Source organism: Melanotaenia boesemani, chromosome 2 (assembly GCF_017639745.1).
Source record: "Melanotaenia boesemani isolate fMelBoe1 chromosome 2, fMelBoe1.pri, whole genome shotgun sequence".
Classification (NCBI taxonomy): domain Eukaryota; kingdom Metazoa; phylum Chordata; class Actinopteri; order Atheriniformes; family Melanotaeniidae; genus Melanotaenia; species Melanotaenia boesemani.
The window spans coordinates 25,515,646-25,542,849 of record NC_055683.1 but is presented as its reverse complement, the minus strand read 5'-3'; the positions used below and the strand labels follow the sequence as shown (position 1 = coordinate 25,542,849).

General features: G+C 41.9%; 1 protein-coding gene across 1 annotated transcript; it reads right to left on the bottom strand.

The window, feature by feature from the left end:
- Positions 1-43: 43 nt before the first annotated feature.
- On the bottom strand, positions 44-26,952 carry glis2b (GLIS family zinc finger 2b). The gene is made up of 7 exons (XM_041967697.1): positions 25,461-26,952; positions 7,250-7,451; positions 6,917-7,047; positions 5,400-5,555; positions 5,161-5,294; positions 4,958-5,076; positions 44-4,817 (listed from the first exon to the last, which is right to left on the bottom strand). Exons 2-7 carry the CDS (start codon positions 7,425-7,427, stop codon positions 4,075-4,077), a joined length of 1,461 nt encoding a protein of 486 aa, XP_041823631.1. The 5' UTR covers positions 7,428-7,451; positions 25,461-26,952; the 3' UTR covers positions 44-4,074.
- Between the last annotated feature and the right edge of the window lie 252 nt (positions 26,953-27,204).

Below are 27,204 nucleotides of genomic sequence, written 5' to 3'. Positions count from 1 at the left end.
ATCTGTTTTAATCTTTTTGTTGGGACAGTAATGAAAGCACATATATCAAATGCAACTTTATTAAACATTTTTGTTTTCATTGACATTATTATCAATATCGTAATAAAATTCCTCTAAAACAGGAGAACAACGCTATTTTGTACCAATTGGAGACTTTTACAACTATAATTCTTCATGTCCAACCATAGAACATGATGGCAGGAAAATATAGTTTCATATAATATTTTTTGTAGTGTATAACATCTGTATTTACCTATCATAAAAAGGCACTTGGAAAAATTAAAATACTGACATATCTCACAAATGTGCAAAAACATAACTTGAAACGGACCTTGTGTGGCCTTAGTCTTATCATTAACCCTTTGTGCAACTCTGTGGCACTTCCAACAAAGGTAACCTCATGTAATGACACTGACCTAGTTAGTTTATTTTTGTGTCCTGGGTCTCACTTCCCCTTTTAATAACATTAAGTGAAGCTTGTTTTAACATTTCCAGGAGCATGTACCACTTTGAAAAAGTTTGTGAAAATTCAGACATTTTAGTGATTGACAACAATTTTCACGATTATACTTGGTTCCCAAAATCAACTGATAAACAATGCTTTACACTGAGAATAAAAATGTTGCAGCATCCCCAAATCTATACACTCTATAAGGGGGGAAAAGTGCAGTTTATTACAGGCTGAGCTCAAAGGGTTAATGGATCATACAGCTTATTTCATATTGAAATTGTGTGGATCCTGTCAGGATCTGTGTCAAATTCAGATTTCTGCTGCCACGCTGAGTCTGTGTCCCTGGCTTCGACCGGCAGAGGAGAGACGGACAAAATGAGGAGGAAAAGGAGAGTCGCCGCATCTGTGGGTTTCACTGTTGCCATGGAGACAATGTCTGACTTACTTGACACCTGTTTCTGACGATATCACATGCCAGACTTGTTCATTCACAGCAAGAAAATTCTTTTGTGTCCGTGTGGTTATTGGAGGCAGAAACACAGATACGCTGCTCATCTCTGCGCTAACTGCTAACCTGCAGGCAGCCTGACACCACAACCTCGACGCAAAGGGGAATATCGGTTTTGATTTACTGTGAATGTAGATTTTTGGTTGCCCTCCATCTTTTGTAAAACTCTTTTTAGCAGGGAGGTGGGGGGAGTTTAGCCTTTGAGTTAAATCTACCAAAAAAAAAAAAAAAGGGCAGACAGAGTTCAGTGGCCTAGATTTCTGCAGGCTGGTGTGTTAGTGACAGCCACACTGGCCACAGCACACCCCCTGCCTTCAATACTGAGAGGGCCGTTTTCTGGGTAGGTGGCCAGATGGAGAGTGGAAACACAGCACCGCTATCCTCTGCTGGCACACAGCTCCTGCCCTCCCTGTCCCTTGTCCATTCAACCAAGCCTCTCTCCTTCCTCTCACACTCTCCCAGTGCTGCCAGTCATTTCACAGTTAGATTTTATCTCACTAATTTAGCCCTTTTTATTAACTTAAAAGGTCTTAACAAAGGAAGTGGAGATTGCAAATCCAATTAAAAAGTCAGCTTCCTGTTAGGATAGTAACTACACCAAGAAACATTTTATGCCCTTACCTTTTCTGAATTTCATATACTCATGCTCATCAGAGGAACGTTAATGTCATTTTGCCCACTGGTTATGCACATAAATGATTTTTACTCCTCAGAGCAAAGATTCCAATTGTCTTGGCTTGTGTCGTCTAATGATATAACAAAATAATCTTTATTTAATACCTCTAATTACTTTTTATGGCCTTGGTTTGCAACATAAGAGAGTTTCTCTTTGCCACTGTTTCACTTAAAGGGTTTAACAACCTTGAACAGAAATGCATATTCAATATTTTACAAAAATCAAGACACGTTAAGGGTCTACAGTAATACTAGCATTCCTGCACAGTTGTATGGAGGTATTCAAATCCATTTGTTTACCCAATAGAACAAGTTAATTTGTCATCTTGTGAGAGCATCAGCTAAAAAAAATCTTCATTATTAAGGGAACAATATGCATGGGCACTCTGTTTACAGGCAATGAGTCCTGATATTGTTAGAGTATATAAAAATTGACCAATTTACCCCTTTCGTGTGCAACCCTGCCCTGGAAAAACACCCAAATCTTTTCCTCTCTCCCTCACCTCAACTCCTTGTAAGACTCATCCTCGGCAGCAGAAAGCTGATTGCAGAGCAGCCATTGCAGAACACAAGAAGCAACTTCAACATCACAAGAAAATGTCTCGTCTGAATAACAGCACAAAATAATGACATAAGAAAATAAAATGGCAACAAGTGAATGAAACACCCCCAAGAAAGAGTGATTGATAAAGAAAATCACCAACATTAGCAGAAAGGAAGAGGAGAGAAGAGAGAGGAGGTTATCATTTTCTTGATGGAATGTCCTTTATGCTGTGAGGAACCTCTCCTGCTTCCCTTCCTCTCTTACGTAGACATGGAAGTCCGTTTCATACATGCATGAACGCAAAATGGAGTCTTGCAGAAAAATGGAGTAAGAGCAAACCATTTTAAAAGAACCACGTGACTAAACTAACATTTCATAAAACAGGTATAGTTTTATAGTAAGTGCATGTAGACTGCTTAATCGAACCATGAGAAAAATTTTCCCAGAAGTTTTTTTCTCCTTTTTTGCCCCTTTGGACAGAGTAAAATGAGGCAGTTTGCAAAAGTGTGGCTTCTAAGTCAGTCCAGCTGTCAGCAGCATTGCGTGCATCCCACTCCCCCATCCGCTGTAGCACAATGTGAACATCCCACTTGCCCTTCTCCAGGTATTTTTGGCACAGCTAGATCTTGTAGAGTAAAACTCAAGTTGACAAGTCTAAGTTAAACCTTGACTGGACCACCACCTGTTTTTCACAGCTGGTTTTGGGTCGTTTTAGTTTAGAAAATAAAAAGACAGTAGTGTTTATCACCACAGTGGCCCTTTCATACACAGATTGGCTGTGTTGATTCAATTACAGGAAAGCAGCTGGACAATCCAGCAGCAGAACAGTGATAGTTCTGTGTGTGGCACTTGGGATGTTGTCTATCATATCCTACCAGAGGGGGGAGTCAGACACACCAGTGCTTTAATTTCACTCGCAAAAAGGAGGAAGTGATGATTAGTCATTGCCAGGTGATGTAACACCATTTGTCAATGTTAAGACATCAGCTCACTCTGTGTTTCAAAAGCCTCTAGTCTGCACACCTGGCACACATTCTGGTGGACTAGGCTGGTCTGTGTTGGTCACCCTCCCCAAACTGGGGACAGATTGTCAAAAGTGCTCTTTCCCAGGTATGTTGTGCTGGAGGAGCAGAGAGGTTAGCAGCAGTTTTGAGGTTTCAATACTATAACCAGCTGATACTATTAAGTGCTGTGTTTAGTTGATCTGCTTTCTGCCCAAATACAAGACAGTCAGAGTTCACTTGCTTTGGTTCGGCAAGCCTGTCTGAATCATATTAATCACATTGGCTTGTGAAAAATAGGTCATAACTTTAAAATCTAAAATATTCTCCAATAACACGCACATTTGCCTAACTGTGAGTGCTTCATTCATGGTGTATGTACTGTATCTCACTGCTAAGCTGGAGGCACACTGTCAAAGTAGAGTCATATAAATACTTAATGATGAATGAGGACGTTTTTAAGAACACGGAGAACAAAGACTCACGATTATGGTCCTTGTCCACAGAACCAGCTGGAATGAAAGTATCAAAGAGAAAATAGAAAAGAGAAGAGGAGCCTATTGTAAGGCTTTGTGAAAGGAATACAGGATTGTTCCTGAACACAGTTCTTGGGCCTCAAGTTTAATTTTCCAACAAGAGGCTTGCGTTGTATAGTTAATTCTTAGAAACTTGAGGTGAGATGCAGTGCTTTTCTGCCTGCATGTTTAATAAATTTCCCCATTGTTTTCTTTTTTTAAAACATATAGCTCCTCAATGCATTTCCTATATTTGATTGTGAAAGCCAATCCTATCATCTCTGACCACCCATACTCTTACTATGGCATTGACTCTTCTATCCCGAACCCCCCTGAGCTCCTCTGGAATGTATGTGTGTGTATATATATTTGTATGTGAATCAGTTGACCACAGCTGGCTTAAGCACCACAGCGCCTGGGGGGATGACCACCCAGGACAGGGGATCATGAGACCCTCCAGTGGAGAGATTTAGGACCCCCCTAGTCACCTCATTTTCTGCCTCTTCTCCCCTGCCTCTCTTTGCCTGGTGGCTCTGGGCCCTGCGCTCAGTTGCAGCCCCAAGTACCGGCACCATCGGTAGGCCAAGGGCAGAGGAGGGGAATGTTGGGGAGAGCAAAGGTGACTTGGCCAAGCCTAGAGGGGAGCTGTTGAAGGACAGAATAGATGTGCCTCCCAAGCTGCCTGGAGGGGAGTTTGGGCTACCCAGTGTGCTGAGGTCCAGGGGCCTAGGACTGAGGGGGGACAGTGGTAGGGCACCACCAAGGCCCTGAAGAGCATGGCCTCCAAGAAGAGCAGCTGTAGCTCCAGGGATTATAATGTGGGCTCCACTTATATAGGACAACTCTGAATCCTTACCCCCACTACTAGTAAGACCTCCACTCTGACTTCCCTTTAGCAGGGATCCCACCCCACCTGGGGAGCCCTGCTCCTGGGCCACAAAGTGCCCATGCGCTTTGATGTGCTTGCGCAGAGAGCTGGGGTCTGTGTAGCGCTTCAAGCAGCCCACCATCTTGCAGTAGTAGGGCTTATCCACATAGTGTGTGCGAGTATGTTTGAAGCGATCACTGGAGTTGGAGTAACGCTTGTTGCAACCCTCGTAAGGACAAATGTAGGGCTTTTCACCTGCAGTGAGGAGAAATAAGAAGATCATAAATAATTACAACTTTATATATTTTACTATAAAAAATATAGACTGAGAATTAACAGTATAGAAAGTGCTGCATTAAGTTTTGTTATTTGGGTGTCATTTGGTGACCACTGACCTGTGTGTGAACGGTTGTGTATCTTGAGATTCTCCAGGCGTGAGAAGCTCTTGTTGCAGGTGGGACAGCGATGGGGTTTCTCATTAGTGTGGGTGCGGATATGAATGAGCATTTTGTACCTGCAGGCACAGAGGACAAAGATGTTCACTTTGGCATTCATTTCCTTAATTCTCCACTTGCATCCAAGAGAAAGATTTTCTCACCGAGCATTAAACCCCCTCCCTTTGCGTGCACAGCCCTCCCAGTGGCAACAGTACCCAGAATCCTTCTCAGGTTTGACATGGAAGTCATTGACATGGTCCACTAGGTCTTGTAGGGAGTCAAAGAGAAGATGGCACTAAAGGAGGGAAGAGTTCACATAAACAGTTGTGATGACAGTGTTATTTTGGTCTGATACACATTGAACTTCAATGATGTGTGTGTTTCATTTTCTTGATCATACCTTCTTCCAGCGACAGGCCAGTTGTTCATCGGCTGAAAGGTCAGGAGAGGCTCTCTTGTCACTTGTCTGGCTAATAAACATAGAGGATGGAAGGTGAAGTCCTGCCCCAGATCCAATTGGCACAAAGAACTGAAATGCCTGTGAGAGGTGAGAATTCTGATAAACAAAAAGAAAAAGCACAAAATTAGAGCAAAGCAGTATATACTGTCACAAGTATAGTACTAACTATAGACTATTAGACTGCGCCAGACAAAAGTGATTGCCTTAAATAATTTTTAAAAAAAATGCAGAATGGGTGCTATGTAAAACTTGAATAATACAATAAAACTCTACAAAGGTAAAAGTGGATGTACTGTACTGTTCTAATCTGTAGCAGTGCAATTTCTGCTGCTGCACTGACAAGTTTGAAAATAACCACCTCCTGAATAACAGGCACTCATGTCCTGACTGACTGAGAAAGTCTTTTTTTTTATTAACAGTCAGTTGAGTACAGACGTGCTGATTCTCATCCTTCTCTTCAAAAATCCACTATATTTTTCTTGTAGTAGTTACCTGCTGTGCACTACAAAACCTCCCTACATCCCTGAGCTCAGCATGAGAGCTGTAAGATTCATTGAACCTCCGCTGGGGCTCAAAGAGCTAATGCAAAAGCTCACCCACACACATACACATACAGTGAAACTTAGCTCAAGCAGAAAAGAGAGGATTCTTGATGAAATGTTGGATCTAGGATGTGAAACTGCAGGAACTCGAGCATGAAGAATAAGAAAACAGTGCAGCTATGTCAGACGTGAATGTGACAAATTTCATAAAATGAGAACAATTCCCTTCTCTGAGCTGTGCCAGTGCGTGCAAAACTATGTGAGCTGCTTTGTGACATGTTGGAGGAAAGAGAGCATGAGTGCGTGCAGTTTGGAAAGTGTGTGAGAAGCTGACAGAGAGTAAGAGTGACCAATAGTGTCCTATCTCTGTTCACAGGGGATCAGTGTGTAGGAGAGCGCTCAAGGGGGGGCTGTGTAAAACATTGTGGGGCGTAGGGAGGCTGAATGGCCCCAGCCAGCATGTCTCAATTCAATTGCAAGGGAATTGAATTAGGCAGCATGAGGTCTGCATGGCTGTAGTTTGTCTTAAATCCGATTATACATGTACACACGCGCGCACACACAGGGACATATGCATCATGCCAGCGAGGCCACTGAGTACAAGTTGCACAGACAGAGGTATTTGTTGGGGACACAAGACATGTTTGATAAGAGCTACCCCCTCTCCCACAAACACAGAGGCCTTCCACTCCTTGCATAACACGATTCCCTTATGTCAGTGTGACACCACCCAATGTTGCTCCTGATTTGCTGACCCCATCAGGCTGAGTCACTCTCTACAAGTAGACAATGAAGTGTGGCCACTCACAAATTGGAGATGAAAGAAGAAAATGTGTGAAGAGGGAAAATGATCTCCGGGTAAAAAAAAAAAAGGTGGTTTAAGGTTTATGTGTGTTTGAGTTGCGTCATACTCACCCCTGAGGGGGCATAATTGCCGTTGGTCATTTCTGGAGAACTGGGGGTGTGGCGGGAGGAAGGAGACAAGCTCAAGTCCACCGCAGGGGGGGTTGGGGTGTCTGTTCGGTCATGAGGGACCACCTGCACACCTGAGAAAAAGCAAACCTGTTGCGGTGACTTCTCACTTTGGGCATTTGTTTATGTTACACTAGTGTCAATGTGACACTTTACATTAGAAAAACCAGCTTAATGAAAAGGGCGTCGCTCTGTCCTACAATACATTTCCTCAGCATTGAGGCCAGTCCAACAGCCTCATTAAGGCGTTTTGCATGGCCCAGCCTTGTTACTCACCTGTGTACGGAGATGCTGGTGAGGCAGGCTCTATCACTGCTGTCCCATCATCTGCCATGCGAAGTTGGCGGATTTGCTTGGGTTGCAGAGGTGAGTGGGGAGGAGACCGCGCTCCTCTGTCTTTCCCATTGGCCCTCCGAGGGAGTTTCAGGTCCAGAGGCTCATCCAGGGACAGCATGACTGGAACCCACTGACCTCCCAACTGCACAAACAGGCACAGGTGGAAGAGTCAGTCTTTACCAATAAAGATTGAATTAATGTTTACAGTGTATACTGTGGCATACAAAAGCTGGAGTTTGCTGGGGTTTATGATCGTTGGGACAAGTATTGAGGAGTCAGAACATTTAAAAGGATTAAAAATTGCATTAACACATAAAACTTATGTGAGGCCTACAATCCTCTGAATAGTGCCCCTTTCCTTTTCTTTCCTTTTTTTCCCTAAGAATTTTACCGATATTGTGCAAATAATTTTTCATTTTAACTCAGTGATTTTTGGGCTTAGATTAAGAATATCACTTAGATTTTGTCCAAACTTTTGCATTTCACAGTAACCACATACAATGAAATGCTACATTCCAAGAGAAACAGTGATCAGAGGACAGGTTCTCACACCTGCAATATTTCACATATGAACGTTGTTGAAAGAATCTCACATTCCAAAACCCCACAGGGTATGAAACCACAGGGTATGAAACACTCTCCAACAATGGAAAACTGACCACAATCAAACTGAGACACTGAGTAAGCCAAAGAAAAATAAACACACACACGCGGTGAGAGTTCAATGACCCCCTTCTCTTCTTCCACCCTGACCTTTACTCACACTCTCTTCCTGAGGAATTTCTACAATCCAATCCAGATGGTCGCCCCCACTGCTAACCCTGCTTCAACCCACCCCTTGGCCAGTCGCTAGTCTTTGTACCCTGTCGCATCAGCCCCCTACTACCACAGCCCCATCTCCAACCCCCACAGTGTGCACCTTCATACTCGATGGACCTTTGAGACCTAGCAGCAAACCTGCAGGCCTTCGAGTCCAGCTGTACCTACTCCATCCAACTCCTCCTCATCTTAACACATTGACCTCTGGACCCAGCCTGAGGGCTGCAGCCAGGATGCTTCATCTAGCTGTCATTTGAGTTCCAGTTGCAGTGTTCCTAAACCAATGGACACTTTGGATTAACCCAATCACTTGAAAGAATTTTAAATTCATGTGTATAAATTCTTGTAAAATTTTCATGGAAAAAAAAAAGATTTTGACTTGAATTTTTTACCTTAAACACAAATATAAATGAGCTGTTGTCTTTTTAAATCCAGGGTTTACTGCTTCACAGATCCAAATGGTGCTAGTGCAGTGCAGCTGAATTAAAGCCAAGCTTTCCATTTAGACCAGTATATTAGGGTTCACTGCTTCTTCTCACCAGACACACATCTCCTCAAAGAGTTTTCTAGAAATATAACACAGTAGCAGTGTCCTATATTCCTATTCCAAGTGTACATATAACAAAGATTTACACTCAAACCCATGTACTCAGAAAAATGCACATGTATGCACACACACACACATTAATTAATCAAAGTGTAATTTCACAAATTGATCTGCCCTCCCTCTCCTTTACTCAAATACCAACACACATAGAAGCCAAGGTTAGTTGTGAATGGTGAGCTTTGAGAGCGACTGGCCAGCAGCCACATGAGAAGACCTTGTGTCTGGGAGGCATGAAGCAGGAAGGTCATTAGGTTCACCATCTCAACAAGGGGATGGCCACCAGCTCTCACATACGCACACACATACATAGTCAAAGCCAGGAGGGTGGGAGGGGATGTAGGGACTCAATCGGCCAAAGATAAGAGGATGATAATACGCACATGTTGTGATGCTAACAGGGGATCACACTGTATGCATACAGAGCAGCATTATGCTGTTATCAGGAAGATCTCACGGTGATGCAAATATAGACACTCGTGTTTGTCATGTGCAAAAAAAGGGAAACATTTTTGTTTTTTAATTTGATTGTGAAACACTGATTACATGACCAACAAATGGACAGTCTGAACTTATTTTGTATCAAAATGTCAACAGGCAGAAAACATGGGAGGGGGAGATAGATACAGTTCTGGAGATAGATTATGCTACCATTGGTCAAAGACAAAGATCAAAAAAGCCAATTCTTTATTTTTTCAAGTACTACAGTAGAGGTATGAGCAGTTACTGTATGCAGCTCCTTTGTTTTGTCCTGTAACACCTTTGCTCTTACAGGTAAATAAAATGTACATAATGTTTGTTGTACTGTAATAAAAGACAGGAACAACAGGACTAAGTCAGACAGAATTTACATAATCTTAGATCTCCTGCATGCATCAACTGTCACCTGCGTAGGCTGTGCAGAGATTCAGCTCTTGACACATCATACATTTCGGTCAATTAAAAGGCAACTACTGTATGTTATGCAATGATAAAGGGCTGATGAATGCCATTTCTGTGTGTAATGTTGCTATTAATTGTAAAAAATATTCATATTTAGATGCATCAGGTAGAATATAAGCTTCCTCTGGAGATCTGCTAAGTTTCTATCCTTTATACTGCCTGACTTACTGTAACTCCAACCATACAGGCTCCCATGAAATTTGGCTTTATTGTTTGGGAAAAGCAGCAGAAAATCAGTTGTCATCCACTTTAAATGAGTAAAAGGCCTTATCCTGAAGCACAGACCAGGAAGCAGCTTAACCCCCTACAAATCCTACTCTCAACCACTGCAGGGACAAACAGAAAACTGGCTTCCTGTCAACATTATAATTAATGCTAAAAAATACTACAAGAAATAAATTAGTATCCATATGAATACAAGTTAACTTGATACTGATATATAATTTACATCTCTTAATTTTCCAGTTTATTAAGTGCTCATCCAGATCTAACTCAGAGCAACAGCCAGCCATGAAAAGCATTCTAATCAGGTGAACTGTTTATATTATTAAGATTGCTGTATATGAGGTAAATACCTATTTGTTGCAACATCTTAACCACATGCAGTTTATCATCTCTCAATCCAAGAGGAGTTGACCAGCACAACTCCTGATGAATTAATTCCTACTGCTGGATTTAAATTCCGCCTACCCTAATGATTTTTTCTTGGTGGAGCAATAGCAGAGGCTGGCTGGGAAGTGACTCACTGTGTGGATCTTGGGCTAGACTTACAGTATCTCAACTACATCTTCCAAACAGCCACATTTACTGAAAGGGGGCTTGTGGGAAATGTGAGATAAAAAAAAAGATGACAGAGAGAAAGAATGATGCAGAGGGGAAGTAGGATGACGCTCTGTGTGTGCATGCTTGTGTGATATGTGAGTGTATGTATAAAACTTTGTGGCAGGCGGCCGTGAAGTTTGAGGAAGGGGTGTTGGCTGGCCCCCATGCAGACTTCCTTGCTCGGCCGTGGGGTCGACAGCATCTCTGAAAGGCGGCATTGTCCCTTTCTGGGCCCTCTCTTCTCCCTCTAGCAGAGTAAACACTGGCTACAGCAGCTGAACGGTGAACGGGTGGGAGGCAGGATGACCGCGGGGGCCACAGCAAGGATAAATGAGGGTGAACAGGAAGTGAAGGAGGAAGATTCCTTAAAGAGAGGTTTGTGTGTGTCCTCTTTGGCAACCTTATCACCTACTCCCCTGCATAAATCTTTCCCACCTGAGTCCCAATAACCCCAATCCCTTCGATGAAGTGTTTGTGCTCATGGAATGAGCTTTTGAGATATGAGGTGTGTGAAAGGTGGGGTGAGGCTGGGACAGGGGGCATTAGGTCAGAGGAAGGCTACATGTTTCAACACCTCTGCGTTCTAAAGCAAAGCTCACATGGATCAATGCTGGTCTTGCTCTGACTGAATGATCTGAGATCTGTAAAGGATGGATCGTGTTTCAACTCAGCCTGCTTTGTCTGATGATGCCGAAAAGAGATCCAATACATGTGCAGGATAAGATCATTACGTTTAGTGGGCATGAAATCATATTGTGTAATATTTTGTTTTCTATTAGGCTTTCAGCGGGTGACAATATGTGCATGTCTACAAATCTTGTCTGACCCCCTCTGAGGTTCGCTGTAACTTAATCCCCCTCCTGCTGTGACCCTGGGAGGTGGTCTGTAGGAGGTAAGCCATCTCTCCCTGGGGCTCTTTGCTCTCTCTTTCACGCTCTTATTTTTTTTTTTCTAACACATGCACACATAAAAACAACTGAGCCAAGATAGCAGCACTCTGAAAACACAAACAGCCTTGGCACTCTGGCTTATTTTCAAATAATCTGGACAAAAGTCCTCACCAACCACCACAAGAGCAGCATACTTTTCCTTTCATATAAAATAAATCCTCATTTGAAGGGAGGTATAAGCCAAAAGCTTTTTGACCAGCCCAGTAGACAAGTTTGTTAGTAGCCTGTCTAAATTATACACCATCATGTGTTTCCTAATTGGGCTTCCTAATAGCAATTAGAATCAAGATTGACCACAATTAACTCATTATGGCCAAAGGCTTCATTTAAAAGGACACTAGAAACATGACATAAATTTATTTGAGAGGTTAAACCCTTTGCTTATATTGTAAATTACTGACTTTGCCCTTATGTGTTTAAAAAAATATAAGAGTTTACATGTCTTAAAAACATCAATGTAACTGGGTCTTAAAGGGTTTAAAGCAACACTATTAATTTTTCGCACTTTGGCACCCCCTAAAGTAGGCTAATTCAGCATCCATCTTGCATCTTGGCTCTTCTCTGAGGTTCCTTCTGCCAGTCAGTCTGACACTAACCCTTTCTTTGTCACTTTCTTTCTTTTCCTCGCTTCCTCCAATAATGTCCCTTTGCATTTCTGTGCTGAATCAGCCATGGTATGCGTTCAAAACAGCTAGTGTGATGATATACCATGTGATGCAGTGCCATAAAGTGAAAAGCTGTTGTCACATGATGAAAAAAAGTTGTGAAGGGCAGTTTCTCAGACTCTGGATGCTGACTCTGTAATGTCCTCGTGCATTCCTTTGCTGAATCAGATACTGCATATGTTTAAGTGTGATATCCACACAACGCAAAACTCAGCTATAAAGTGATGCAGCATATCAGAAGATAAAGTCTTGTGGTTTCTCAGCAGCCTCTAGCTGCTGCTGGGCAACGACAGCTCCAGGAATGTACAAAATTTATGTCCCTGCCATCAGAAAATCTTACAAACACATACGTTTTGGGGTCAGAAAAATACATGGTGCAGCTCAAACCCTCAAACAGGTTGTGGTTTAAGGTATTATTTTATGTAGATTCTTACACTTTTGTATTACCTGATTTTTTACATTGTCAAAACATTTTCTGAATACAAAGAATGAATATGATTGAATGAACTATGGACCATGTTTCAACATGAATATACCTCTGGTGGTGCAGGGGGGTATTCCAAAAAGCAGGTTTACTGGTTTAGCTGGCTATGACAACCTAGATTAAATAGTAATCTTGGGTTTTCTGTTCCAAAATGGCTAATCTAGGTAAGTTAATACAGAAACATATGCTATAAATTTAGCCAAGTAAAGTAGCCAAGTTTTGTTCAGGCTATGCCCAACATATCTCCAGCATAATGATGTGAGGCAAGGTCACCATATGTGTGATCAAAACTGTCAAAACCACTTAGATTTAAAGTAATGAACGCAACTTCTTTTTTTAAATATTTTTTTTATTTAAATTTTTGTCTGGCAACTTCCCCATGGCAGTCGTCATTGACTGAAAAGAGAAACACTTTGTTATGCAATGTCATCATTAACTGACATTTTGGCATATGTTTCCATGGATTTCTTGTCTTTAGTTTTAAGAATTACATTTCCAGGTCCGCCTTTGCGATTTGGCTCTGTAGGTGGACATTATATAATTATTTCACAGTCATCTGGGCCCGGTTCTGATGATATAACCCCTGGGATGCCGCTCATCATCAGGTGGTCTCAGTTGATGAGGTTGTTGTGGTCACTCTGAAACTGTTTTTCATCCCTCAAACATCTTCTCATTAGAGGTGAAATGGGTAGCCCTTTGCGCCAAGCCTACAGCAATATTTATGTAAATTATTAGCAACTGGAGGAATTTTTCCTAAGATGCAGATGATATATTCTTACCAGTCTGAAGCTTGGGTGTGGATGGCCTACATCTGCTTATAATATAATATAATATAATATAATGGCCTTATTAAATTTAGTAATTAGCTAACACATGCTAACTGTAGGCCACCATGCGTTTAACATCCAACCTTCACCACGGGTGATGGCAGATGCAGCTATTTTCGTTTTTTGGTCATTTTCATTGTGATTTTGGGGCTCTGTGAATGATGCCTTTCATAGGTTTGCTGTGGTCGTGCTCACCTTGGCTTAACCATCATGGGGTTGTTTTAGCTACTTCATAGTCGGTGTTTTAGAACCAACAACGCAAGTTACAACATCAGAAGATTTAGCAACCTCAAACAAAGGCTTTATCAGGATTTGTTAAACTTCCTTTCCAAAATACCCTCCCTGGTTTACAAAATTCTTCCAGACAGAAATTTTAAACAAATAAAAATCTAGTTGGATAACCTTGGTTTAAAATATTGTTACAGTTATCAAAATTTATAATATGTGGACTTCTCACCAACTTTCTACCACAGACATTTTTGTGGTAGGAATGGTGGTGAATAAAAGCATAATTTGTCATATTTAGTGGACAAAATGACAATAACTCTCTTCTGTGATTATGAAAGGTTTTGTAGTTCTGTGGTTTAACAGTAAAGTGTAAAGACACAGAATCAGTCATGTCTAGACCTGCTGTTTTTTCCATCTAACAGGTGGAAAGGACAGGGTCAAAGGTAACTGACTGAGGTGTGGGTGTGGTGTGACCTCTGACAGCAGGGTCCTACATCTGCAACTCAGACCATGAGGAAAATAATAATGTTGGTACTCAAGCACACATTTCTCTGTGAATGATAGGATTTAACTGATTAAAGTGTTTGGACTCCTCAGTGTAAAGAGATTAGAAATTTTCTTTAATACATTATATTGGATTCATATCAAATTCACATGAGATTATTCCAAGACAAATGCAATAATCTGGCTCATTTTCTGGATCCAGGAATTTAAAAAAAAAAATTCTTTACTATGGGGAGATCGAGAGAAGTTTGCCATTACAGCTTATAACTCAAAAAACATGCCCACAATCATGTGCAAATAAATAAATAAATAAACTGCAATGGCTTGATTTGGTCTGATGTGGTCTGTTTCTATTTAAACTTTTGTTTAAATCAATTCCACTTGAGATAATGTTACGTCTTCCTGTCTGCTAGCTGGGCCAGGTCATAATATCAGCAATTAAAAAGATGAGGTCAGCCAACATAATGTTCAGTTATTAACATGTTTGTATTTGGAAACACATGAAATCAGAACCAAATAAAGTCACCATTTAACTTCCACTTGTGTGATTACTGACGTTTCTTGGGGTAATAACCACCATTGACCTCAACTTTGCAGGCTCATACACACCCAAGCCACAGCCTCCACATACACCCTTCCACCCACCAGTACCCACCCTTATCTATCATCTCTCGATGGATCACTTAACACACAAACAAAACTACAGCTGAGAGACTTTTTTTCTGCTTCTATTATCCTGAGCCAGCCACCTCCTCAGACAGGAAACCTCAGTTTCCACTCCTCCTTCTTTGGGCCTCTCATTCCCTCTTTCTCTCCTTCTTTATTCCTCTATTCTTTGCTTTAATTTTTCTCTGACATCCACTGCTTTGTTTTCTTGTTAAGTTTCTTATTGTCTCTTTCTCTCTCAACTCACTCTTTTCTGACAATTAATGCTGCGCTCCTCCCTGGTTTTAACATTATATTAGTTTACAGCATTCACAGCCTTTCCCCCAAAAAGGGGGAATGGCACAGAAGAGTGTTAAAGCTCTAAGAAGAGGTCTCACTAAGATCTATTATTCATGTTGTTAATTTAAACCTCTACCCTTCCTTGTTGAACCCTGCAGCAAACACTCAGGATCTTAGCAGGATTATGTAATAGCAGCAAGCATGGAGCCCCTGGGGAAGGGCTATTGAGGAAAAACAGTTGGTGGTGTGCTGGAGTCACAATGGCTGGAATACGCAGAAACAGTGACATGTGCATTAACGTGCTTCTAGAAAGGAAGCAATGAGCACAATATTGCCATTTCTTCATTCAGGGTTTTAAAAATCAAAATAGGAATATGGCATCAACAAATAAAAGATAAAAACAAAATAAGGAAGGAGATCTGAGTTAAAATAAGGAACTGAGGAGAAAAAAGTGAATAAGAAAAGAAGGGAAGAAAAAGGGAGGAATAGATGGAATGAAGTTGGGAGAGTGCAACAGGAAGCCTCTCAGCGAGCTACCAATGGCCTCCAGCCAGAGCTTTCAGACACGGAGGAATTCCAGGCAGAAGGCAGAGAGGGAGGGAGGGAAGGTGCCAGGAGGGAGTGAGGCACAAAACGAGGAGGGCGGGTCGCACTTGTGGTTTGTAAAAGGAGACAGCTTTAAGAAAAGAGAAGATCTCTGTGGTTGAACATCAGACTTTTTGTTATGATGCAAAACTTCAGAACAAGCGGCTGAACTACGCAGATTTTAGGACATTTATATTCTGTTAATTACTACCAAGACTTTCTACCATACAGTCAAATCTGGACTATATTTTTTGTGTTGTTTTGGTTTTGTTTGTTGGTGTGCAGTAATGCATAAGCTGTAGCAATCATGCAAAAGTATGATTAGCATAAAATCACTGAATACACATTAGCTAGAAGATGGATGAAAAACATATTTTGTTTTTTACAGTTGTTTTACTAAATCAAAAAATAAATTTGCATAATTTTAATGTGCATCTCATTAAGTGCTTTGGTCAAAAAAAGACAAAAAAATTAAAGAATGTATTCTCTAAAAACTTGTAAAGGCATTTTCACTGTTTTCTGATGGTTTAAAGACTTTGTTGGCAGTTGGTTAATTTATAGCACTTGATTTAACATTATTTGACAAGAATTAATATTAGTTTTAAAAAAAGTAAAATTCTATTTCCTGTCAAGAAAATGATGTTCAGATCAGTTAGAAAACCAAAGAAATAACGTGAGATGTGAGACATTTGTGCAAAATCAAATATTACCTTTCACATGTTTACAAAAATGAATAAAAAGGCAAATTTGATATTAACACTCGCTTACACATGCGCTTACACACACACATAATCACAAAACCAACAAACAAAAAATCAGGATTTACAACAGAAACAGAGATGTATGTTATTAATAAGAACCTCAACCACTAAAGTATGTTTTGTCATTCTGAAACAAAACGTACATTTATAAAATCCATTCAAGCTAAATAATAAGGCACTCTGCTGCCAAAATGTGCCAGACAAATAAAGATCTAAATGAATAATTACAATTAAAATGATATGGTGCAAAAGTTAGACTACAATAAAAGTTTATGATGATTTACTCTGGCGACTGGGTTCTAACTGTATTGTTTTTGGGTGGATGGATGGATGGATGGATGGATGGATGGATGGATGGATGGATGGATGGATATAAAATAATGGATTACCAATCAGTGTAAAAGTATTTTTCTTTTACCAATAAGGAGCTGACTATCCTTAATGATGTATTAACTACTAATACGAGAGATTTTCGTGTTTTCCATCCTGTAATTCATTAGAACAAGAGTAAGTGAGCTATTTTGACAAAACCAATGAAGAGAAGACGCAGGTATAACTGGAAAACTTGGCTCCACAGTGGCATTGGGCTAGGAAACTTCCCCCTAGCCACAGTCAATTTATTAGACTCCCTGGTAGCTGCTATATGACATGTGCAGTGATTGAGAGCCCACATGTAGCAACATGTGTTTTCAGTAACTGGTTTGTTTTTCTTCCACCAACTTGAACTCAAAATCAGATGGGCTAGATGAGTTTTGATCAACTAAACAGTTTTAATCTAAGCTATATCAGGACAGCAATCAGTGATAAACAGCTTATCCCCCAGAGGGCCATTACTCTGACTGTTTGATAACTATTTGAGCAGAGAACCTATCCAACGGTAATGCTTATGGCACTTCACACAACAGTTCTGAAGGCTTTGAAGAGTGGTGAGTAATGTTACAATAACGTGGGGCATTTCACAACATCACAGTTTTGTAGTGCGGCAAAGGGCAGCAGGAACCAATGAACGCAGCATGAGGCCTACAAAGCAAGCAAGAGAGAAGGAAGAAGAAGAGAAGAGAAGAGAAGAGAAGAGAAGAGAAGAGAAGAGAAGAGAAGACAAGAGAAGAGAAGAGAAGAGAAGAGAAGAGAAGAGAAGAGAAGAGAAGAGAAGAGAAGATGTGGCTGACATCCCCACCCTGCCTTACTTGAACCTCCAGTAACTCGCTGGGCCTCTCTACCTCCAGCAGTGAATATATTCTCTCCAACCCTTAGTCCTCATCTTTCATCTTTCTCTCCCATGCCTCCATATAAACAAAAATTAGCTTCACCTCTTTCCCCTCTTTTCTTGACTTTCACTTCACTTTCTCATACTGTGCCTCCATTGCCAGTCATTTCTCTCCTTGTCCTTTTTTTATCATTCAATGACTCCCATCAGGTCCCCTCCTCACCCCAAATCCCCATCCCCTCACTTTTCAGTTCATTCCTGTGGCTCTCTCCCCCCACAAACAGTGATGCAATCCTCTGACTCCTGCGTGCAATCGCAGGGTCTGGAACTGGCTCATCAGCCAAGCAGGGGCGTCACCACACCATGCTCAGTAGGAAAGCAACAGGAGAGGAAAGAAGGGAGGTGGGGAGCTGAAAGAAAAGAAGGACTGAAGCCAACGAGGGAAGGAGGAAAACAGTCTGAGGCTGTGTGAGCTAGCAGTGGGTGATACAGTAAAAAGTACCATCATAAATGTTTTACAGTTTGTGCTTATTCACAACTAACTGTGTGGTGAGGTGTGTGGAAGGCTGTTGTAAATCTCCTTAAATGTACTGGAAGAACTTTTAAAGGAATTTGATTCTGGACAATCAAACTGCACAACATCCCTGCTCTTGTCCTCTGATCAGCCCACTAGCCAGCTGTGTCTGTTATGCTGGGATAGCTGGATCAGTATTTCAGAAGTGATGGCTCGTTTCTACTCCCACACTAAACGCTGTCACTTCAGCTGACTCACACCAACATTAGAATTATTGCAGTATGAAATTCAAGTAATATTTGTGGAGGTGGCACTCTCAAATATACTCTGAAGGTCTACACTTCTCCAAACAAAACTTCATTTTCTTCATATTTCCTGGGTGCAGCAGTTGCAGATAACACATGTGAGCACAGTGTGTATACAATGGACGTGCAGTGATAAGCTGCATTCTTTTCATTGTGGGGGTGCATCCATGCAAAAAGTAATGTTATCAAACAATATTTACTTAAACAAGAGGGAATGCAGAATGCAACCACTTCAACGCTCTCTAAAAGTGTTTTTTTTTTTACTTGGAAATGTGTTTGTTCAGATGTGCTTGAGTGTATATATACAAACATACCTCACACACAAATACCAAACACATTCATCCAAGGTTTGCCAAATTTGCAGAAGCAGCCCCCCCCTAAAGGCAGCAAAAATGAGCACAAGGTCAGGTCAGGAATGCAAAGCACTGGCACCTGCCTAAATCTTTAAAATACCAGCTTCACTCAGCACACACAGACACACAAAAATTAGTGGCCACTCCCTAACACAGATTTCAGGATTCAACCTTTAAGAAAAAATGTGGCCAAAACCAAAACAAGAAGGGTAAGTATAGCAGTATAAAAGGATTTGTGGGAGTCTATCAGTGTAAAAAAAACAGCAAGTGTATAAAGCATAAACCAAACCAAATCTAAACCAGTGAGAAGCCTGTTTTTGCTTGTCTCCCATCTTAATCATACAGCTAACAACAGGCTGAGGGCGGTTTTTAAAGGTATGGCATGCATATAGAAACCGTCGTACTAATAACTGGCAATTTTAAACAGCCTTTTTAACAGTATGTGTGCAAACATAAGCACTATGAGCAGCAGGCTGGCAGTGTGCTGTAGAGTTCAGTCCAGTTCAGAGTACTGTGGTACCGCTCCAGCTTTGGGAGGGGTGCGTCTGTCTCACAGTCATTTCCTGGACGGGGATATTATGGCACCACACACATGAGAAACAAACTCCTTTCACATTTACACACAGATCCAAGACACATTCATTGGCTTGCAACTCAATAAGGCAAGGGTGCACAGTGAAATCTCTGGGAAGCAGGTCTTCTTATTCAATAGCCAGGGTAATATGATCCCAACAACAACTTTATGCAACACAGCCTCCGGGAGGCTGGGGGCAAGGTGTGGGGGGAAGAGCCCTATGTCTGCTGTGTCGTAACTTTTTTACTGCTTCGTCCCAGATATCGTGGATGGCCGCTCCCTATCTGTAGAGAATGCTGGGTGACACCTGTGCACCAAACATGCAGCACAGAGGAGTAAATGATAGAGGGGGTGGGGCATACAGGGCCAGGGCCAGATGTGCTCTAGACAGTGTGCATTTGTGAGCATGTGAGTGTACATGTGTGCATAAGTGTGTTGTATGTACAAAGAGGAAGGACAGGACCAACGTTCAGCCTCCCAAACCAAAGCATACTGAAAAGATAGGAAAACAGGAAGATGGAGAAATGCAAAACAGAAAAGAGCAATTAGTAGAAAAAGAGATGTGACGTGTGTTCCTGTCAGTGTTATGGGGGCCACTCAACAGCAATAGCTCCCTCTATTTTAAATTTGGGTGTGTCCTCTATACTGTCTACCATACCTCCATTTTAGCCTTTCTGTCTCCCTCTCCTGTGATGACATATATACATGTACACACAAAGCTCATGTTGTCTTTTTCTAATGAATCTGTGCCAACTTTTCAGCAACCTTGTGTTCTCCCTCCTCACATGGCGCGCCTGGTTTCTCTGAGTAACCCTCCAACCCGGATCCCCTCCCACCATGGCTGGCAAAAGGACAAGGTCAATATGACAGTCTTTTCTCTTTGTCTCCTTTTATCTCAGTCTCTCTCCTTTTCTCTCTGCATTTCTGTGTTCTAGCTCAACTAAGTGACAAGCTCCACCCTGCAGCTTTCATCTTTTGCAGCTCCATCCAAGAGAGAAACTGCAACAGAGAGCAGAGAGACAGATATACAGGGGCAGATGGAGGACGGCTGAGATGGCGACAGACAGAGTTCAGCATAATGCTGTAAAATGGAGCAGCACTAAACTCTTGATTTAAATGTGTTGACACATCCAATTCGTGCGAGCTGTTGGACACAAGCATCAGAAGGATCTGGAGCTGCTTCTTCTTTGGGTTTGGCGAAACTTGCAAAACATGAAGAGCTAATAAATGTGCTGTAGTCAAATGCAATCACACAGTAAATCAACAATCTTGGGAAGAACAAGCCTGAGAGAGAATCTCAATTAGTGCCGAAGGTCAGGGAGATGCTCATGCTTCTACAGACTCTTCTGTCCTGAATTCATGCTGACACTGAGAATCAATTAAGGAATAGCTCACTATGACTGCCATTTATGGAGACCCAAGCAAGGACACAGCTTTAAGATAGTCACAGTCAATATTCAAGAGGACCACTGAAAGCTAATTCACTTTTAGCAACTAAATAAAACAGTGAGGCTATTACTTAGATGCTTGTTAGGGTAGGATATGATTTAAAATGCAACCTCAAACTTAAAACATTTCCAAATTACATAAGGCTCCCTCATAAGAAGAAAACAACCCTCGTACGTATGAATTAAATTAGTGCTGGCAACATCTTCAAAACACCAGAGAGAAGGTAAACAGTCGCAGTCCAAACTTTCTTCTCTCTCCCTCTTTTTCAACTGCATGTATAAGATGAAGAATGTCTTATATAATGTACATGTAGTTTATGAAGCAGGGTGGTTCATGGAAAGAAGAGGAAAATGTGAGGGAGGGAAGGAGGGGGAAATGAGAGGAGAGTTAAACATGAAGAGAAGATGGAGTCAGGGAATTGGGGATGGAGGAAAAGAGGGAGGAAGGGGGGTGAAGGGGGTAAAGTCTAAAAGCTAACTGACATGGTTGGATATGCCCAGACAGAGAACCAGGCCCAGGCCCAGACTTGAGAGCCTTATTTCAATCTAAGAAATGCCTCACCCGTCTCTTCCTCATCCTCTTGTCTTAAAAAATAAAAGAAAAAAGTCCACCATCAACCCCACTCCCCTCCTCTGCGCTCCCAGTAAGTTACCCCTCACCAGTGCTTTACAGACAGAGCCACCCTTATCCGACTCCTCCCTTTCTTTTCTTTTCAAACAAGCAAACACACACATACATATCTCAGCCATACTGAACTGTTGTGCTTCAGAAGATATACTAGAGAATCCAGGGTGTTAACCAAGCAAGTAATAATACAAACCAGCTGTATCTTTAACTGAAATCCTGTCAGCATTTTACTCTAAAACTCACTGCTTCTTGAACCGAGAAGATACCTAAATGATCCAAACCAGATCTACTTCTACTATCAGTTAAATAAGAAGTAAAGAAACAGTGCCAGCTCCTGTACATTGATGTTCTCATGTCTTAGCTTTCCTTCTCTACTCTTTATTCATCTTTTCCTCATCATGAGTGCCCTGCCACAGACATGGTCTGCATATTGTCTAACAAGCTTTGCAAGCTGAAATTCTCTCATTATAGAAACACTGAGCTTGGAGTGCAGAAGGCGCTTTAAAGAGAATAAGAAGAGGTAGGGCGGGGTAGTTGGAATGAAGCACTGAGTTGTCTGTGTTTATTTTGGAAATGCAGCCCTGCAGCTTTGCAGCAGAGAAACAGACTCCTAACCTTAACCATGAAAAAGCAAAATCCCTGCACTCATTTAAGATGTCCCACACAGGTGATTTAAAGAAAAAGTGTAGACTGTGTATGTCGGTAGGGGCCATTTTAACCCACCCTAAGAATTGAGGAATGGTCTGCTCTGGGAGGAAACAGCAAGGCCGTGAGGTGATTAGTGGTTACAGTTTAACTGGAGAAAAATGCACGGTGTGTGAGCCACGCCAGCCAGGAGACAAAGTGGTATGCACTGGTGTCTTTCAGTTTGAAAATTAGCATGAGTCAAGCTCTGTATCCGCTCAGTCTACTCCTAATGTATGGGTCCAAGAACCATCGACCCACACAGACATCACTCTGTAGTCTTCCAAATATGACTCTGCCACTCCAGTGGCACATGGCAATGATTAATGATAAGAGCTTTTGTGGAAAAAAAAAAATTATGCTTAAAGACTGTAATGATGTCTAAGCTGAAAGTCATTAGCTGTCATTTTCACATTTAATTTAGGCTGAACTATTGAATCAGCGCCATTTCATCCGAATTTTAGTCGAGTCATTTAGATGGTATTGGCCTTGTGGTGTGGCGTAGTGTGTGACTTCCATTTGTAGATCACACAGCAACATCTGCTGGAAAATAATTCTGAAATGGGGAGTAACTACAGCAGTACTGTTAGCAGGTGAAGCACCTGTAAACAGTTAAATTACAGTATTTTGTTAGTTTATAATTCAATGATAAAAAGCAAATAACTCATATAAGCACCAATTTAAAACAGTTTTAATTTATCCAAAGCTGAGTCATAAATATGCTCTGTCCAGCTTCCTTCAGTTAAAGGACACATGGCCCCACTGGTAAAACAGTCCATGTCTTCTAATTGTTTCAGCCCAAACATCAGTAAAGAATTTAGATGTACATCCTACAAGTACACCTGCAGAAATTGCCAGCCCATCATGGATATATGAAATAAAGCTGCGAAGATTAATGCAAGTGTGTATCAGGTGTCTTGTTTTCACAGCATGCTGCCTCATTCACTGACTACTATAATCCTTCCTCCCCTGCTGCTGAGTTGCCTTTCAGCTTGACCGTAATCCACTGCAGCTATGGCACCCCACTGTGATATTAATTCAAACACTCAAACTGGCTCGACTAGTTTGTACAACTTAACATCTCATTCGCTGGTACAGAACATCTACAGCTGTTCTCCTCAAGTGGTATATTTTGTGCCTTCCCGCCACACTGTGTGTAAAAGAAAACTTGTCACGTTTAATTTCAGATTAGAGGATGTGCAGCAAACTGCATAATACAAGACGCACAGTGAATATGCTTGCTTTTGTGTCATTTGTGGAACATTTTTTACTAACCTGGTTTAAAATATTGAGCAAAAGTGCATTGTGAGTTTCCACCATCCCACTACTGCAAGTCACCTAGTTGCTCTCTGATGCAGGAATATGCCATTAGGGTCCACCTTTTCCACCATAAAACAGTTTCCTTTGCCTTACAGTTCTGAAACTCAGCTGGATGATGTCACACATTTGCAGCATGAGGCCCAATCCCAGACAAATGGAAAATTGAGGAGCGGGGGTGACAACAACACCCATAATTTCTTTTCAGGAGCCAGCAAAAGCCTTTATCCACTGGCGCATTAATTGCAGCAGAAAATGCCAGTTAGTGTCAAACCTTTAACTCTGAAAAAAAAAAAAAACTCTGTGGAAGCTGTTGCCAGCTAACAGCTGCCGATATATTACATATGGCCAAATGTGTATTAGGAACAAAAGATGACACACAGCAACAAAAGGCTACAAACACCAGCACACACAGATCATTTGAGTGTGGAAAGCTACCAAAGAGATGCACAGCTGGAACCATGTGAACATCTGGCCTATCAGTTGGGATGAGAGCTTTTTCTCTGCTGTGACTAAAAGCTGAGCACGAGTGGCATCGACTGAATAACCAGTGCCGATGGTGATAGATGCCTCTCTGTCTGACCTCAGACTTTCTCTCAGATGAATGTTATGGTTGACCTGCTGCTGAACTGATCATCAGCTGATTGGATAAACAATACACCAAGCAGGCTGTGGAGTGTGGAGCACCTGTGTTCACAGTTCAGAGAAGGTTTATGGATTCAGGGGCCTGAAAGAGGGAGGAAGAAGGGGGAATCAAAGTCCTTCCTGTGTACGGCCTCTTTCACTTCTTCTTTTCCCCACATACTTTGAGAGCCATCCAGTAGGCCAATAGCCAGACTTCCTCCCGCCTCTCAAGCTATCTTTGCGACAGTTTATCTCATTCATCCACACAGGAAATACCTCACAATCACCTTGGAAATTATGAGGTGAGGACACAATCATCCCACTCTGATCCGAAGTGCAACTCTCACCCCTGAGTGTGCCTCGATCTGCATTGAGGCCTAATACTTTTTAATGATTGCCCTTATTCCCCTTCAGAACAGGCCTTGTTAGGTCTGCCTTGGCAGGGCTTGGCTCTCTCCCCTGGCATCTTCTGGAACAATAGGCCCATGGGAGGCAGCCAATGGGGAGAAGGTCCATCACAACCCCAGTCCCAGTAAGCACACAATTAGGCTTAGGGACAGTGGAATTGCTTAATTGGAGGAAAATAGCTCTTTATCCAGGCAGAGGCCTCTGCTCATCCTTGCCTTCTGTAATACACCCTGCCTCATCTAACTTAGAACTGGGCTGAACAAAGTGAATAAAGATGTCACCAGCTAGCCTAAATCATCAGTTTGTTTGTAAAAAAAAAAAGTACCTAAATTAGGTTATCAAGCAAAAATATTGTGATCAAGAGAGTAGATGGAAAACGTGACTAGTATATAACTACTGCAAGGTATTAAATGATTTTATGTGCAAAAATATAATAATGCAGTTCTGACAAGAAGTGAATGTGGAGGTTGCAGTCACCCTATCTTCTTTGTTTACCAATACGGCAATCTGGAGTCGTTGAACTCTTTATCAGATGCGGTGACAAACGTCAGTGAGCTGGGCTGAGCTGTGATGTGCGCCACTATATAGGGCAGGATTTGTGACACTGCTCTAAAAATTTCTCTCGGGGTTAAGAAGTGGAATACTGGTTAATGAGGTGGTGGAAACTCGTGGAAAAGGTGGCTCAATGTTGAAAAACATACTGACACGTTTCCTGATTAAATGGCACAACTACAGCCAGCTGATGCACGTTCGCCACGACCGGCCTCGGAGATGACAGTGCAGAGAGTCCAAGCTGCAGGATTTCAGTGCACCGCTGGAGAAACTGAAAATAGGTCACTGCCCTGTTTGAACTCGTGCAGTTTCTCACACTGCATGAGAGAGCGCTCACACCAGCGTGGACACGCATGACAATATGTAGAACTGACATGGTAGAACGGGCTGATCCTGCTTACCTTACAGCGAAAATGCCGTGGATGTGGCCGAGATGTCTCCGGTTTGGTCCACGTCTCCCCTGGAGAAAACTTCTCAAGTCCTTAGGTTTAAACGGCGTAGGTGTCAAGTGACCCCTTGTCAATTTGTCGCTTTTTTCGACAAAAACGAAAATAACAACTGACACGTCTTGAAAAAAATATATAATTAAGTGTCTGGAGAGGCGGTCTGTTCCCAGACCATTGTCGGGATTATTTCTAAGCTTGGAAAAATCTATCATAAGCTTAAACCCAGCGTATGTGACAGCTGGTTGTTTAAATAAAAACTAATCTATGAAATGACAGTCTTGTCTCTTGTCGCAAAATGATATTTTGCATGTTATCATGCCACTGCGAACCCGTCAAAAAGTGTAAACACCCGAATCCATAGCCTGAACTGTTGCCGCTGAGGAAAAAAATCAAGACCACTGGTTGTGTTGTGCATCAAAGGCGCAAAGGTGATTTCTTCCGAAATTCAAATCGCATCGCTTAATGGCAACGCTGGTCAAGTGGGGGTTTCCTGTGGGTGGTCGTGGTTCTCCGAGGGGGGTGGGAGGGCAGTTCAGACCAGAGGGATGGCACGAAGTGGTGGATGGGAAAGACAGGGCGGGTTGGCGATGGGGTGTGGGGTAGAGGAGGATCGTCTCCTTCTTCTTCGGTGCTTTTCCAAATGCCGAGGTAGAGCAGTTTGCTTTCTTTTCGCGCAGTTCTCCTCGTGCCTCTTCTGTTTGTTTGTTTTTTGTTTTTGTTTTTGTTTTTCCTAAGCACTCGAGGAGAAGCTGAGTGTTGATGGTAGTCTCCCCCACCACTGTCTGACGCGCACAGACAGCCGCCCGGAGCCCAGCAGCCAGCCCGTCAGGACCAGCCCAGAGCCTGCCAGCTCAGCGCATGCTTAGCCTACTGCTCCGCCCATCCATCATGGGCAGTCCCCGGCTTTTCTCCAAGCTTTCGCCTTCTCCCACCCTGCCTGTCCTCACGGTCATCTCTCCGCCTCAGTTTTCTAACATTAGGAGTAAGACCTCTATTTTCACTGTTTGTGGTCCTTTTTATTGTTTTGCACAGCTATGCTACGTTGGACATAGTTGCTCAAAAACTATTAAATATTACATAATGCAAAATTTCAGTTTGAGACCAGCAATGAGTTTACTAGTCTATTATACTCAAAGAGAACCTATGCATGCAAATGAACACATAAAGCACCTGATGGTGGATATATCACATATTGAAGGGTAAACAAAATTAATCTCATTACCTTTGCCATGTCCAGTATGTTTCCTGTGGGTTATATTTACAACTTCAGGACTCATATAGACGTATATAGATGTTTTATGAGGGTGCATTAGTGTGATATTGTTTGAAAATAATTTGAGGCAGTGAAATTATCTTTTATACAAACATCCACGCAAGGGAGTTAACCCTTAAAAGGGGGATTTGACTGTCTCCATAACAACGATTACAACTGTCCTATAAACCTCATAGTATTTACTCCCTGTGGCTATTCAAGTTTGACATGCTATACCACTAACAGAACGGAAAAGTAAAATGTAAATAAAATAAAGAAATGAAACGTGAGCAAATCGTGAAGGTGAGATGACTACTTTGTCTTAGCATTGCAACAGTTTATTGTCGTGAAATGTTTTCGTTGTGTTCACCCCAAATCATCAAAAGTGTGTTATTTTTAAGATGCAAACGATGCACCTCCAGAGCTTAGCTGTTAGTTAAGGCCCTC